The sequence below is a fragment of the Aquarana catesbeiana genome, linkage group LG06 (assembly GCF_042186555.1).
Source record: "Aquarana catesbeiana isolate 2022-GZ linkage group LG06, ASM4218655v1, whole genome shotgun sequence".
Lineage (NCBI taxonomy): Eukaryota > Metazoa > Chordata > Amphibia > Anura > Ranidae > Aquarana > Aquarana catesbeiana.
This window is the reverse complement of record NC_133329.1, coordinates 110,649,731-110,667,456: the sequence shown is the minus strand read 5'-3', so window position 1 is coordinate 110,667,456 and position 17,726 is coordinate 110,649,731. Positions and strand designations below refer to the sequence as shown.

Sequence of the window (17,726 nt, the reverse complement as noted above, 5' to 3'; positions counted from 1 at the left end):
CTTCTTTCCCCAATGGTTTGGTGTCAGCATCCATCAGATATCAGAGACGGTTCTTTTTATTCCTTTATTATCAATACGTTGGACAGAGTAGTCAAGGATCGCATAAATAAGGATGATGAAAAGGGCAAGGGGGAATAACATAGGGGAACTTTATTGCACTTATTCTTAAAACAGACATTAGGAAAACCTGCTATACTAAGCAATAAAAGCTAAAAGAACAGATCAGCAACCCTCCAGTCCATTATGAATCCTGCAGCTCTAATACATCTCTGCTGCCATTCATCAAGTTGTGCTCCATTGTAAGAGTGTCTTAAATCTTTTTATTTTTCAGATATAATCCCATCCCGTCCCAGCCATTTCATACCTCTAGAACTTGCTGCTCCATTTGCTTGAGAGTACTTTCTGCATGTCAATACACCATTTAAACCCATCTTTTCCGAAAAAACATATACATTTTTTCTTCATCAGACACATCTCTCCCACAATATGTGATGTTTTTTGATTGTACAACACAACACAATTGCTACTTTTGTGTGTCTATAACTTTTTATTTTAAATTATAATCTCTTTTTAGGGCGGGACTCTCCTTTACAGTGTTTAAAGAAGATCTTCAGTCTTACAAAAAAAAAAAAATTAAATAATATATGTAATAATTAAAAAAATACAAATTCTGTAGCTGCTGACTTTAAAAAAAAGGGTACTTACCTGTCCAGGGATCCAGCGCTGTCCTCACCTGGGCTGGTTCTTCAAGTCCCCATCGCGAGCATGTTTACTAAGGGAAGCTTCACAGCCAGCCTCACATTGCACATATGCAAGCCGCACTGCCCTGTATGAATGGTCCTGCAACCTTTTGGCGTGTCCCAGAAGGTTGTGAGCATAGGGACTAGGCAATCAGAGCAGAAGTTGAAGTGGGTACCTGCTAAAACTAGGTATCCCCTACTCCCCCTCAAAAGAAAAACAAAAATCTCAAAAAGTCGAGGGGGGAAGGAGGTGTTCAAGTGAAACTTCCCTTTTAGGGTGAAGTTCTGCTTTGAAACAGGACTTTACCCATAACAATTTAATAATAATTATGATACCAAAAATTAGTGTGTGCTGTAAATTGTCTCCAGTACTGTTCCTGTTTCTTCTTGCTGGAGGCTGCCATTTTTTGCGGAAGCCCAGAGCCCCTGAACAGCAGTAAACTAAGCTGTCAGCAGATAAGCCTGTACAAATTTGGCAGTGCCTAAAAATAGAGAACAACTGAGCATGTGCAGAGCAGGGTGAGACAGACTTTAAACAGTATAGGCACTTATCTTTAATGTTTTACATAGCCATACCTCCAAAATGGGCCAGACTGAAGTGATCTAGCAGGAATATTTTGACTAAAGTTCCACTTTAAGAATTTCTGCGTATTTTGTGCATGTAGAAGCACAATGGCTTAGTGGTTAGTACTCCTGCCTTGCAGCACTGGGGTCCTTGGTTGGAATCCCAGCCAGGACACTATCTGCATGGGGTTTACATGTTATTCCTGTGCATGCATGGGTATTCTCTGGGTACTCTGATTTTTTTCCCATATTGCAAAGACCTGCTGGTAGTTTAAATGGCTCCAGGTTAAATGGGCTCTAGTATGTGTGTGCATGTATGCATGTCAGATAGGAACCTTAGACTGCAGGCTCTCAGAGGGCAGGGATGGATATGAATGTACAGTATGTAAAGTGCTGTGTAAATTATTATAAATGCCTGTAATAAATACATAAAGATGTTAATAATATACAAATCAAAACACAGATGGAACAGCGCCCACAGCCTACCTAAAAAGGTCAACTGTATCTAAGTTTAGATAAAGGCAAGGACAATTATGAATTTTGGGTTAGGATGTCATTGATAATGGAATTAAAATATGCAGCATATGAAAAATCTGACAAAATGTACCAAATTGATATAAAAAAAACAGTAGAACTGTGCCTATTTAGATGCTAGCAGCACTAAAGATGCTGACTATACAAGAAGTACTTTTTCTACAAATGTTCCCAGAAACGAATGGCTGGTTAACTCGAGTCGCTGCATTACAGTGACGAAGCACTGAGCTTGGTGCTTTTTTTAAACAAACTTTATTGAGATGTCACACAGACATCTCATAAAGTTCAATTGCCAGCCATGCAGTATGAGGCAATGGATTGCAGTACTTTTTTCAGCACACCACCGCAGTGGTGTGAGCGGGGCACATAAGAGACAAGGCGTTTTGCCGGGTCCATGGGGTGGGACTGCGCTGGAACTTAAATAACCACCCAACGCGGTCCCACCGCATCTGGTGTGACTCTACCCTAAGAATTTCTTGGATGTTGACCATACTAGTGCCACTATTATTTAGTTAGACACAGATCAACTACTACTATAAGTCTTGTTTCATAAGTGATCTGTCTGAGAGACGTATTCTTTTCAAATTGCAAACGATTTTCTATCAGTAATTATAGTTGATATTGTCCTACTGCCACCCTGGGAATTCTCTGTGGCAGAGAGTTTATACTGGAAGTTGGTGGTTTTATTGTTGATGCTTTATATTTATTTATTTGACATATTTCCCTAAAATATGAATTGCTCTGGTTAACAGCTTGCTGGCCTGAAACATGAAAGGATCCTCATTACTTTTATCCACAGTATGGAATAAAATTGGCCTTGAAGGCCCCTTTCACACGGGCAATTCGATCAGGACTGCCTGTCAGTTTTTCAGGCGGACCTGATCAGAACCTCCAGTCTTTTCTATGGAGCGGCGGATGTCAGCGGACACATGGACATCTTGTCTGCTCATCCCAGGAATAGAGTTCAGTGCTCATCCTTGGAGACAGCTCTGCCCGACAGACAGGAGTTCTGGCCTAGGAGTCAGGAGGGAGCCAGTACGGCATGAAGCTGCAAGCATAGAGGTGCTGAGCGTCAGGTCTGGGGAAGACAGACCAAGGCCTAAAGTGTAAGGCCTGAGCAGGAGTGCTGTGTTTTAGCCAGGATGGCTGAATGCTGGACGTTCTGATGCTGGACTGTAATGCTGAATACCCCTGCGAGGGAATCTGATGTTTATTTTTGAACTTTGTTTCTTTTGAATAAAAATGGGCTGCCATGCCCTTGAAAATGCAGTCGGGACTGACACGATTTCTTCAATTTGCATGCACCACTAGAGCTTAATCACCCCGGATTGTTACACTGCTAACACCCGCCACCATCCGATCCGATTCTGTTCGCCAAAAACAGACGGATGGTGGTTCTATTCCCCATCTGTCTGGCGGATTGGATGGCTTTAGGTGGAAGAGGACAGGCAGTCCGTTTCCATCTGATTGCCCCATAGAGGACAGTGGGACTGTGTCCGTGTCTGCTCTACATAGCGGAGGGAACATGGACTGGTCATCCACCTGCTCAGTGGGGATCAGCATAGAGAAACCCCACTGAGCAAGCAGATTCCGCTTCACGGAGACGCCTGTGTGAAAGGAGCCCTATGCCGCATACATACGAGCGGACTTTCCGGTAGACTAGGTCTCACGATCTTTCCGACGGACTTTCGGCAGAGTTCCGACGGACTTTCCGAACCAACAGACTTGGCCACACACGATTGGACTAAGTCCATTCAAAAGTCTGGTTGGTTTGAACGTGATGATGTAAACAGGACTAAAAAAGGAAGTTCAATAGCCAGTAGCCAATAGCTTCCCTTGCGTCGTACTTGGTCCATCGGACTAGCACACAGACGAACGGTTTTCCCTATTTTTAGTCAGTCGGACTTGAGTCCGTCGGACAGATTTGAAACATGTTTTATTTCTAAGTCTGTCAGATTTTTATCCCGAAAAGCTAACGGACTAGCCCACACACGATCGGATTGTCCGCTGGACTAATCCCGTCGGACCTAGTCCGCCGGAAAGTCTGCTCGTGTGTACGCGGCATAACAGTATGTAGGGAATGCTGTACATTTTAGTCTATGAATGATCTCCAAGAGGAAGCTCTTCATTTAATTCAGAGAACTGCTCTAATCTCTAATCACTACTGTGCCTGCCAAAGAAATTTATTAAAAATAATAAAAGCCAGGGATCCAGCAGTACATTCCATTCATGATTTCAGCCCGAGATAGACTGGTGCAAATAAAGTTCATTCATCAAGTATATTACACCCCCCAGAGATTGTCTATAATCTACCAGACCTCACAAGCTGATTGTCCTAAATGTCAAACGGAGGTAAGGAATTTTATTCATATGGTGTGGTCCTGTCCTCGCATTCGGTCACTTTTGGAGAGAGGGGGTCGCTGACATAAACAATCTTGGAGCAGTAAGCATCTCTTTGGACCCTTTAATGTTACTGTTGGGTGTAACTGAGAACTTACAGGCCTCCACACATCAAAAGCTGTTTATATTTTATACAACATATTATGCTAGAAAGACGATCCTTTTAAAGTGGAAACTCGAAGATCGAGGGTTAACGCAGTACTTCCCCTCTCCCGTTTTACTTACATGGGGCGTAATTGCCCTTAGAAGTTTGACAAAAATTGGGCAACATGGGCTGAGGACAGGAGCCTTACCTTTGACGATTAAAGGCTCTGTCCTGCCTTTAGGGAACAGATTTTGACATTTCATTTACCTTTGACTGTGTCACCTTCCCTCGTCATCCTTCCCACTCTTTGTCCCCTTCCCTTTCTACCAATCCCCCTTCCTTGCCCACCCCCTGATTGAGTCTCATGGTATAGCTTATGTTCGGGATATTGTAGTGTTAGATTGAGCCAAAAGGTTTTAATTTCCATGCCTATATTATGGTAGATGATAAGGTTGATACAACATAGGAGAACATTGGATTGCTGTATGACTAACTGCAGTGTATTGAAGTCTGTAACCTGCCTACAATTCTACTTACTGTTGCACATGTAATGCTGTAATTGTCCTAATAAAGTTTCACTGTTAAAAAAAAAAATAATAATAATAATAAAAGCTTCCAATCTTCCAATATGAGAACATAACCTACCAGCATGCCTAGCTGTACGGCCAACATGGCCACTCTGGCCTCGATCTCCGGCTCTTGCTCTGCCTCTCGCAATGCCTTTGCACCTCTGGCATGGCCCATCTTTCCAAGGCACACTTTGGCTACATCCAGTCTTCTTGTCTTGACACACATACGTGCCATGTTTTCCCACACTGTTTCACTACAATAAAGAAGAAGTCACTGTACAATGCAATGATGATTTTGACAATGGTCACATAATTTTAGTGTATGTTAAGTTATGCAAGTATGTCCATGTAGTTGGGGATGGATTATAACAGCAGAAAAAAATGTTGCTATTACCATTTGGGGTTGATTTACTAAAACTGGAGCGTGCAAAATCTGGTGCAGCTGTACATGGTAGCCAATCAGCTTCTAACTTCAGCTTGTTCAATTAAGCTTTGGCAATAAAACCTGGATGCTGATTGGTTTTTATGCACAGCTGCATCAGATTTTGCACACTCCAGTTTTAGTAAATCAACCCCAAAGTAACCAGATTTCAGCTTTAGGTTCCATACACAGCAGCATGCGTATGTTACGCTCTCTGCCTACTTACAACGCATCACACGGTTTACCTTTTTTTTTTATTTTATTGAAATGTCACAAAATCACATTTCATTCATTTTTAAGCACTGCAGAGTGATGCGATGTGGTGTAATGCATTGAAACACACTGTGCTGTGTAAAAATGTAACATGTCCTACTTTTTGCAGCACACCCTTAAACAACCAGACACATAGGTGTGCACAGCCCAAAGCTCAAACACACATGCCTTTCTCTGCAGTCTCAGCTGCACTGGACAGTGAATGAACGGGAAGTGCTCTGTGATGAGCAGCTTCCTGTTTATTCACAAACTGAAGCCTAGTAAACACAGTTTACTATACTTCAGTTATGAATGAACACAGTGAGTGAGTGTGTTCACTGTGTTAATTTAGAAAAGAAAGGCTCTGGTAAATGAAATATTTAGTAGTCCCTTCCCCACTCTCCATTCTAAAACATCCCCCACACCAGCTGGAGGGAGAGGAGGGAAGCCAGTAGCACTGCGGGGCAAACACGGGGGAAGCCTGGGCAGTAGGGGGAATCGGCACCATACGTAGTAATTAGGGTGTGCCCAGGTACACCCCCCTGTGCATGCCTATGACAAGACAAACATCAAATTGTCTTGTCTATGCGTTCGGACAGCGTTGAGCAAGGCTTCCCAATACAGCTCAATACTTAAAGGGTGAATGAACCCTTGTCTAGTAAAAACAACACCCAATATTTTCCCTTCCTCCTTGTTTTAACATTCATTCCTAGACTAAGCACCAAATAAATAAGTGTAAACTAGCCTATGCTGAGATAAAATGTGAAACTGATGCTACATTATCAGTTCTCTGCTACAATGCCTTAGTAATAAGGTGCTCAGCTTTAGCAGCAAAGTGAATCCCAACAAGAACGTGTTAGAACATCTATCAATGTTCACCATTAGAAGAACTGTGTGCAATTTTTTTTTTCATTTTGCATAGAGTAAGGGAGGGTTGTAACCCATGTCAGTTTTTTTTTCCCTTTTGCCATCTGTGTCCTATTGGGGACACCTTCACTTCCTGTCCCATAACCAAAACAGGAAGTGAGAGGAAATTCCTGCAAATTAAGGGAATCTCTTGGGGGTCTCCATGTCACCAGAACTAGTGACCCCATTGGAAGATTTCCCCTCTATTAATTTTCTGGGGACATATTTTGTTCTACATTCACTTTCATTGAAAATTGTAAACAAGACAAAGAAAAAATGAATCTCCCTAATGGGGGCACAGACAATAAAAACCTAATAGGTTTTCTAATCCATCTCCACTCTACTCTCCACAAACTAAAAAAAAAAAAAAAAAAAAAACACAAAAAAACAAAACAAAAAACAAATTTGCCTTTAGTTATACAGTTAAACCTTGGATTGCGAGCATAATTTGTTCCAGAAACATGCTTGTAATCCAAAAGCACTTGTATATCAAAGCGAATTTCCCCTTAAGAAATAATGGAAACTCATGATAAGAGGCGCACGGCAGGGTTGTCCACTCTCACCACTCCTTTCGCCCTAGTTATCGAACCCCTAGCCCAGTTAATTCGTGATAACCATGATATTAAAGGACTGGAAGTCGTGGCCATCACCATAAGTTGTGTCTGTTCGCAGACGATGTCCTACTCTTCATATCATTTCCACTGACCTCCGCACCCAACTTACTTAAACTTCTGACAGACTTTGGCCATATCTCTGGCCTACAAGTCAACCTGACAAAGTCCAAAGCCCTGAACATCTCCATCCCTACTGCCGACCTGACACATTTACAAACCTTCCTCCCCTTCCCCTGGTCTATCCGTGACATCACATACCTAGGAATTAAGCTTAAAGCTAACCCATCAGACCTTTACTCAGCCAACTATCCCCAATGCTTTCTCACCTCACCAGCCTCCTCACCAAATGATCTCATCTCCCACTCACCTGGATGGGTAGAATTACCGCAGTCAAAAGGATAATCCTCCCTAAAATATTATATCTCTTCTGAATTCTACCCATCCCGGTCCCAGGCTACTATCCCCGCATATTACAAAGACAAACATCTTCCTATATCTGGCACACCGTTAGACCGCGTATTCCACATTCTACCCTCTACCTACTGAAGATCAGGGGGGCCTAGGCCTTCCACACTTCACAAAGTACTACTATGCTGCTCAACTAGCCCAACTGCCAAAGTACCCCTCCACCACTGAAATACCCCTTTGGGTGTCCCTGGATTCCGTCGAATGCGACCCCCTCTCGGTTGCAAACATCCTTTGGCTACACCCATCCAATCGCCGCACAATACATAACCAGGTTATACGCCACTCACTTTCTCTCTGGGGCCATCTTAAATCCAAGCACTCACTTCAATCTCCTCATAACCCCATGCTCTCCTTCCTACGCAACCCTTCCTTCTACCCGGCCTGGACCTCACCACTCTCATTTCACAAATGGTCCTCCACTACCTCATCTGAGCACATCAATTTATAACCTCTAAAGGCATAAAGCCCTTTCCGACCATCAGGGAATCTTACGACATCCCAACCTCTGAAATCTTCCGATACCTCCAAATAAAGCACTTCTTCACATCCTTAATTCCCAGAGATTCCTTTTCCCTCTCCTTGTCCTTTGAACATGCCTGCAATAGCAACCCGCACAGCAGAGGCATGATCTCAACCCTCTACGCCCAATTGCTTAACACAGTACCCTCTCCTGTCCCTTCCTACACCTCTAAATGGGAAAAAGATCTGGAAATCACATTAGATGCTGTGGACTGGCACCATATATGGAAGGCCACAAAGTCCTCCTCCCAAAATATTGTGGCATTGGAAACCAATTACAAAGTCCTGACCCGTTGGTACTTGGTCCCAGCCAGGATAGCCAAATATGTTCCTCACTACCCCTCCACCTGCTTCAGGGGTTGTTCCGCACAAGGGGACTTCCACCATATCTGGTGGTCATGCCCAATTGCACAAACCTTTTGGTCCAACCTGTTTAACATACTCTCCACTCTCTTCGAAACAACTGTGCAACCTGACCCAACTATATCACTTTTAAATCTCAAACCGCCAAATCTATCCCAATGCCAATTTAAACTTCTCTTGCAGGTCACAACAGCAGCCAAACAAATCATTGCTAAATCTTGGAAAACTTCCAGCCTCTGTGTCCTTGCGGTCAAAAACAAGGTCACACAAGCGATGATCCACGCAAAAATAGAGGAAATCATATCTGATAAGGTAGCCAAATTCGAAGCCCTTTGGTCCCCTTGGGTGACACACTTTCTCCCACCCAATTTTGATGAGTACCTTTTACTCCCATAAAAGGCATCCTTACCAACGTATCTCTAGACCGACCTGCCTGAAACTAGCCAACAAAACCTGGGACCTCACACCTACCCTCACCCTCTCCACTCTCCCCCGCCCTGTCTTCCTACCAATCTTCTCCTCCCCTCTTTACCCTGTTCTCTCTACTAAATATCCTACCTCCTCGTTCCTGTAGATAGTTGTAATTTTACAACTTGTTTCTATGGTTGAACTTCTCAGGTCAAGCTTTCTGCATTGTTAAACCTTCAGAGTATGTTTCTCTTGCTTTATAGTTAAAGTGGAGTTCCACCCACTTTTACAACTCTTCAGCATCCCTCACTAAACTGTGCACTGTAAACGAATTGGATATTTAAAAAAAAATTTTCTCAGCACTTACTGTATATCTGCTGTATTCATTTCTCACTTCCTCATCCCTGGCCGTGGCCCATCGCATCATTTCCTGTTTGCAATGCCTTCTGGGAAGGGGCGGCAACTTCCTCTGACACTGCTGTTGCTATGGAAACCTGACCTGAAACCTATTACGCTGCTTGTGCTGCACTGAGCATGTGCCAGATCTGCAAGGATGAGATCCAGGTAGAAATACAGTCTGGCTTCAGATGCCCACACTTAAGATGGCCACGGCCTGCTGTAAGTTTATAAAATAACAAACTACTGCTATAAACTAACAAAACAGACCTTAGTTTACAGACTAACTTTACTAGAATACATTAAGCTTGTGTATTATAGGGGTATTTTTATTTAAAAAGTATCATTTCGGCTGGAACACCACTTTAACAACAGTATTCTTTACACATCGGCTTATTGGTTCTCTGGGATTTCATCCCTGGATTGAACAACCTTCTCCTGGCTCGCTGACGCTGGCTTTTCTAATGTTCCTACCGCAACTTTAGCCCATACTTGGACATTGGTTTGTCTTCACTCCACCGCACACATTTCTATGCACTTAGTCATCCTCACAAAACTTCTGACATCTCAAGTGGGATGAGTTGTCCTCCCTCCGTGACACAGCGAGTCCCCAATTGGGGTGTCTGGGAGCGCTAGACGATGACCCCACCTTCTGCTTCTGAGCCCACATGTTTCCTACAATGGTTTTGCCAATCATACACGTTCATGTGAACCTGCTTATAATGATCCAATGTATGGCTAACACTGTTTCTCTTCTGTATTGTCGTTACTGAAACTTTAATAAAACATTGGACAAGGAAACTCATATGATTCGTTCCACAACCATTTACTCATAGGTCCTTTAGTTTATAGTCCATATAAAATTATAGCAATGTGACCAGGTTGTGTAACCATAATATGCCCATCCACAAATGGAAGCCTCCACGAGGGGATTAGAAGCAAAATCCAGCAGGAGCTACAGAGTATAAAAGAGAGGCTCCTCTAAGTGTAGCAATATGTTGCTAAATGTTGTACCTTCATTAAATGTAACCATATTGCTGCACTTAGAGGCGCCTCTCTTCTCTTTTAGTTGTGACATGACACTACTTGTATATCGAGTCAAAATTTATTTAAAAATGTTGCTTGTCTTGCAAAACTCTCTCAAACCAAGTTACTCTCAAAGCAAGGTTTTACTGTAGTTTAAAGTTCAGCTTCCAAATAAAAAAGTATCCCTTGCAGTGGAGCTGTGTCCGCACTACAAGTGTTAATAGCTTGTTTATGTTTACGTCTGAGGGAGCAATAGTAGGAAATATACTTTTATCTTCTGTTCTTCCCCACAGCTAGACTGGTCCTCACAGCTTTTGCACCCCCAAGCTCTAGCGGCCAGGGTCCTGATGCTATCAAGACCAGAGCAGGGTCCATAGCCCTGCTATGAACGTGAAGACACTCAGGGATGGTCCACCACCGGATCATAGGGGAGCACCGTTTGCCAAGGGAGTGAAGGATCAGGTAAGTAAATTTGCTTCTCCTCTCTCCTAGACAAAACAAGCTATTAACCCTTGCAGAGCAGGCACAGTCCCACTGGAAGGGATCATTTCTTCTGCCCTGAGTTGGGCTTTAAAGCCTAACTGTCAGTATAAATAAGCCAAATACATTCCATCAAAACAAAAAGGTGTGCAAAGTCATGCCCTGCTGGCATGCTGCAGAGTAAGACCCTTGCTCCTTGTGTGGATGCAGTGGTCTCTCTACAGAGGTTTGACAAACCCCCTTTCCCTGTTAAGTGCCAGTTCCCATTGATGTGGTGCGGAATCCGCAGCAAATTCTGTGCCGTTTCTGCACTGCATCAAAATCGCCCCCTTGTTCATGTGAACTGCTGTGGGCATTTATGTTAACGTCACCTTGAAATTGGCTCGCAAAATTCAGTGCAATTTGCAGAATCGGAGCGCATGGGTGTGAACACCCATGTGCTTCAATTCTGCTGCAGCAAAAAAAGGGTCCTGCACCATTTGGGATGTGGTGCGATTTAAGGGATACAGAATGAATGGCTCAAATCGCAGGTGCGATACCTGTCCAAATTGCATGTGGTTCCTGCACCGCATAAGTATGATCCGGCCAGGGCTGGTGCAAAGATTTTTGACACCCTAGACGAAACCTAATTTTGCTGCCCCCTCTTGGCTCCACCCCTGACTCCACCTGCTTTGCCCTGCCCATGTATACCCCACCTTTTTAATGAAGTACCCATCAAATGCAGCCTACCAATGCCCATCAATGCAGCCTCATCCAGCACCCATCAATGCAGCCTACCAGTGCCCATCAATGAATGTTTGCTTGCTTCCATTCATTCGGGAGTCATGACACAGACACACTCCTCCGCCACCGTTGCGCCTCTGACACTATGTGCGAACGGAGTGGCGGCTGCCTGCTGATGCCGAGACTTAGTTGCTTACTGCAGAGAGAAGAGAGTAGGGACACCAGTGGCCGGGCGCCCTAGGCGGCTGCCTAGTTTGCCTTGTGGTTATCCAGCACTAAGTCAGAAGTAGAACTCTCCAATCAGCAGGAAGCATGTGCTTACTGTTTAGTAGTGCACCAAGCCAATAGCTTTACTATTCCTTTCTCTCTCTGTGGAAGTCTATAATTCTGCTCTGAAAGACAATAAAATGTCTACATGGCTTATCCTGTAATCTCAGCAGCTGTCTACATGAATGATAAAACAAATAACCTTCCATGTTACTAACAGCCAAAGGGAGAATTTGAAAGTGCGTACCGTACATGATCCAACTCATGAAACGTGAAAATGTGAGTGAATTAAGATTGACTCATGTAAACAATAACAAATGAAAACATGTACTAACCAAAATTATACTAGTGTTTCCCACATTTCAGAACCAACAAAATATAAACAATTACAACACATTAATAAATTTACGGAAATGCTTTTTCATAGTTTCATAAAATCGATTGTTATACAGAATTGCTCAGAAAAATAAACGTACTTCCTCTCTTTCCTGCTTTTATTTGATTATTGCCAAATGTTGTTTAATGCAGTGCGGTAAACCTTAATATGAGTTCAGTCTGGTATTCTGAAGACAAAGAGTTGGATAGTTCTTAGTTTTATACAGAGCTTTGTTTGTTACCGTCATCCTCTTGTGCAAGTAGGACCAGACCCAACGTAGCTTCATTGCACTACTGATGCCTGCATTTCACTATAAAATGAATTTAAAACATACACTATATTGTCAAAAGAAACATGGTGGTGGCAGCATCATGCTCTGGGGATGCTTTTCTTCGGCAGAGACAGGGAAGCTGGTCAGAGTTGATGGGAAGATGGATGGAGCTAAATACAGGGCAATCTTAGAAGAAAACCTGTTATGCCCTGTACACACGGTCGGACATTGATCGGACATTCCGACAACAAAATCCATGGATTTTTTCCGACGGATGTTGGCTCAAACTTGTCTTGCATACACACGGTCACACAAAGTTGTCGGAAAATCCAATCCTTCTGAACGTGGTGATGTAAAACACGTACGTCGGGTCCTTAAAGGGGCAGTAGCCAATAGCTTTCATCTCTTTATTTATTCTGAGCATGCGTGGCACTTTGTGCGTCGGATTTGTGTACACACGATCAGAATTTCCGACAACGGATTTTGTTGTCGGAAAATTTTATAGCCTGTTCTCAAACTTTGTGTGTCGGAAATTCCGATGGAAAATGTGTGATGGAGCCCATACACGGTTGGAATTTCCGACAACAAGGTCCTATCACACATTTTCCGTGTGTACAGGGCATTAGAGTCTGCAAAAGACTTGAGACTGGGGTGGAGGTTCACCTTCCAGCAGGACAAGGACCCTAAACATACAGCCAGAGCTACAATGGAATGGTTTCGATCAAGACATATTCATGTGTTAGAATGGCCCAGTCAAAGTCCAGACCTAAATCCAATTGAGAATCTGTGGCCAGACTTAAAAATTGCTGTTCACAGACACTCTTCATCAAATCTGACAGAGCTTGAGATATTTTGCAAAGAAGAATGGGCAGACATTTTCACTCTCTAGATGTGCAAAGCTGGTAGAGACATCCCCAAAAAGACTTGCAGCTGTAATTGCAGTGAAAGGTGGTTCTACAAAGTATTGACTCAGGGGGGCTGAATACAAATGCATGCCACACTTTTCACATATACAGTATATTTGTAAAAAATGTTTAAAACTATTTATCATTTTTCTTCCACTTCACAATTATGTGCCACTTTGTGTTGGTCTATCACATAAAATCCCAATAAAATACATTTACGCTTTTTGGTTGTAACATGACAAAATGTGAAAAATGTTAAAGGGTATGAATACTTTTTCAAGGCACTGTAAATAGTGCAATGCACTGTAACAATGCATTGCACCGCCGCCCTCCACAACACACATCAGTGCACACATTTAGGATGCAGGCTTCGGGAGCCAAAGCAGCAATATCTGCAGGATAACAAAGTATCATAGTTATTTTTTTACAGTTTAATATACAGTAATACCTTGGATTATGAGCATAATTTGTTCCAGAAAAATGCTTGAAATCCAAAGCACTCGTATATCAAAGTTTCCCCATAGGAAATAATAGATACACAGATAATCTGTACCAAAGACATTGCTTGTCTATGCAGTACCGCATGTGGTGCCGGAGACACTCGGAGATGCTCGGAGACACTCGAGAACGGAGTGTTTCCGAGTGTCCCAGAGTGTCACCGGCGCCCCCTGCACCTCTGGCCAAATGTGGTACTGCACACCCAGCGGCTTGAATCCTGCTCATCTTGCGAGACAATGCTCTTTTTTAACCACTTCCCGCCCGCCCTATAGCGGATTACCGTCCGGGAAGTGGTTCCGTTATCCTGACTGGACGTCATATGACGTCCAGCAGGATAACATGCCGCCGGGGGCGCGCATCGCGGCGATCGGTGGAGCGGTGTGTCAGCCTGACACACCGCTCCACCGATCTTGGTAAAGAGCCTCCGGCGGAGGCTCTTTACCACGTGATCAGCCGTGTCCAATCACAGCTGATCATGCTGTCAATGGGAAGAGCCGTTGATCGGCTTTTCCTCACTCGCGTCTGACAGACGCGAGTAGAGGAGAGCCGATCGGCGGTTCTCCTGGCAGGGGGGGTCTGCGCTGATTGTTTATCAGCGCAGCCCCCCCTCAGATCACCACACTGGACCACCAGAGATCGCCACTAGGACCACCAGGGAAGGGGCAACATGTGGATGGCCAGGTATGTACCCCATGGCCATCTACATGTGCCCAATCTGTGCCAATCAGTGCCCACAAATGAGCACTGATTGTCACCATTATGTTCCAGATCTGCCCAGCAATGCCCCTAATATATTTTATCAGTGCCACCCGTCATTGCCCATCGGTGCCACCTGTCAGTGCCCATCTGTGCCCATCAGTGCCCACCTATCAGTGCCCATCAGTGGCACACATCAGTGCCACCCATAAGTACCCATCAGTGCCACCCATATGTACCAATCAATGCCACCTACGATTGCCCATCAGTGCCACCTATGAGTGCCCATCCGTGCCGCATACCAGTGCCACCTATCAGTGCCCATCAGTGCCACCTATCAGTGCCCATCAGTGCCGCCTATCAGTGCCCATCATCAGTGCCCGTCAGTGCCACCTTATCAGTGCCACCTCATCTGTGCCCATCAGTGCCGCTGTATCAGTGCCCGTCAGTGAAGGAGAAAACGTACTTATTTACAAAAAATTTTAACAGAAACAAAGAAAAACTTGTTTTTTTTCGAAATTTTTTTAATTTGTTGCGCAAAAAATAAAAACCGCAGAGGTGATCAAACACCACCAAAAGAAAGCTCTATTTGTGGGAACAAAATGATAAAAAATTTGTTTGGGTACAGTGTTGCATGTCTGCGCAATTGTCATTCAAATTGCGACAGCGCTGAAAGCTGAAAATTGGTCTGGGCGGGAAGGTGTCTAAGTGCCTGGTATTGAAGTGGTTAAAGAATAGCTCGTATTGCGAAGTGCTCGTAATCCGAGGTTCTACTGTAATTGGAGAGCAGGTAGGTCAGAATTATGGGGGGATGAGTTTATTTTCTGTAGCAGTTTGTTCTAAAGCTCTAATATTTATACTATGTATTATTATATTAATATACAGGATATACGGTATATAGCGCCAGCAGTTTGCGCATCGCTTTACAATATAAAGGGAGACAGTACAATTACAATACAAGTGAGTTAGGAGGGCCCTGCTCGTCAAAATTACAATCTAGTATTGTAGGCTAATACAGTACACTATGTTGTCAAAAGTATTGGGATGCACGCCTGCACACGCACATGAATTTTAATGTCATCTCAGTCTTAGTCTGTAGGGTTCAATATTGAGTTGGCCCACCCTTTGCAGCTATAAAAGCTTCAACTCTTCTAGAAAAGCTGTCCACAAGGTTTTGGAGTGTGTCTATGGTTTGACCATTCTTCCAGAAGTGCATTTGTGAGGTCAGGCAATGATGTGGAGGAGAAGGCCTGGCTCACAGTCTTCACTCTAATTCATCCCAAAGGTGTTCTATCGGATTGAGGTCAGAACTCTGTGCAGGCCTTCTTTTGTTGGAGGGGGGATTTTGGTGTGGGGTTGTTTTTCAGGGGTTGGGCTTGGTCCCTTAGTTCCAGTGAAGGGAACTCTTAAGGAGCCAGCATACCAAAACATTTTTATGCTTCCAACTTTGTGGGAACAGTTTGGGGATGGTCCCTTCCTGTTTCAACATGACTGAGCACAAAGCAAGGTAGGTGTCCCAATACTTTTGACAATATAGTATATATATATATGAAGAGCAGTATAGACTGCATCACTGTGATGGGGAATGGTGGATCACTTGTACAAATTGTCTAATGACCTTTGTATCTTGGCACAGTGCAATATTTATGTCTTACTCGGGGATGTTTAATAGATGGAGTGATGAGTGTTTATGAATGTGTCTTGCAACCAAGTACAAACACGATCCAACACGAGAACACGTACACAGAATCCCTTCCCATCAGTAAACACCTTCCTTTTCCCACCATGGTGTGGACGGAGGATTTCCTGTTACTAAACCAAGAAGAGTGAACCCCGGCCTGTAGCTCTTCTAACACCGGGCACCAATGACAGACAGGAGCTGGACGGATGGGAGAGAGGAGGCCACATACATAGCAGCAGGGAGACACATAGGGTTAGTTCATGACTGTACAAGGAACTTCCATAAAAAGTAACCAATAGTTAATATTTTATCATTTTGCTAATTAAATATGACAGATGATTTTTGCATAACAATTGGGGATTGTGGAACAAGGGTTAAAGTGACCCATGGAGGACAAAGGAAAATAATAATTTAATGAGTGCCCCTTCTCCAATTCCTCCTGGGCCACGGTGTTCATCTGCCAGGTGCAAAGAGAAATGCCCGATTCTTCCACGTATTGGCGAGCATGTGACTCCCTCTCTCATGTGACAGTGCATGGTGCTCTGTGCCATGGCACTGTTCCGTGGAGCTGGGAAAGGACAAATCTGTACTGAATGGCAGATATGCATTGAGGTGCCATTCAAAATGAAATACTGCAATGGTGGTAATCTAGCTTTAAGGTACAAAGAAAAAAACAAATACGATGTTAAAAAGCAAAAGCTCGGAATTCAATACAATCTGTCACGCCTGGTGCTAAAACATGGCTAACTTTAAAACTGTAGAGATGCAATCAGTATTTCTATACCATGTAGAGACACATCTTCTAGGTTTTTTTGTCAAAGCAATAGATACCCTGTTTCCCCGAAAAAAAGACCTAGCGTGACTGTCAGTGATGGCTGCAATTTAAGCTCTACCCCCAAATAAGCTATACCCTGTTCCCCCGAAAATAAGCCCTACCCTGAAAATAAACTTACAAGGACTTTAACTAGGGCTTATTTGGGGGGTAGGGCTTATATCACCGACAATCACGCTAGGTCTTATTTTCGGGGAAACACGGTATGAAATTACACATACAATATACTACATATTTCACCACTTGGAGCGGTTCTAACCAGAACTGATCCACAAAATATAAACAGCAAACATATATTATCAACTAGAAGGGTTGACTTGCAGTTTATGAAGAAGATAGTAGATCGTATTGCATGCATGGAAGCTACCTAGGTGCAGAATATAGACTGGATATATTGTATACGCTGGATGGGTAGAGTGTTTGTTATGTGTTAAAAAGGACTATATATTTTTGAAGGCTTCTGACCATTGTATTTTTTGCAAGTACTCTGTGGATTGTCATCTATTCTGGGATCCAATAAATACTATCTCTCTGGAGAACCAAGTTGCTGTGGAGTTGCTATTCAGGGTTTTTAGACCAGTCCTCCTCCATCAGCTCAGGAATATTATACACATATTCCTGAGCTGATGGAGGAGGACTGGTCTAAAAACTCTGAATAGTACCTTCCCCTTACAATCTCTGTTATTAAAAGATTTACACAACTCAAACTGCTACTTGGGGAATACCAAAGTC

General features: G+C 43.4%; 1 protein-coding gene across 1 annotated transcript in view; it reads right to left on the bottom strand.

Moving 5' to 3' along the window:
- IFT140 (intraflagellar transport 140) overlaps nt 1–17,726 on the bottom strand; it is a 205,630-nt gene that overhangs the window by 19,550 nt on the left and 168,354 nt on the right. The window contains exon 19 of the mRNA XM_073636682.1: nt 4,969–5,146. Within this exon, the coding sequence (XP_073492783.1) occupies nt 4,969–5,146 (178 nt within the window). The remainder of the gene's footprint in view (nt 1–4,968; nt 5,147–17,726) is intronic.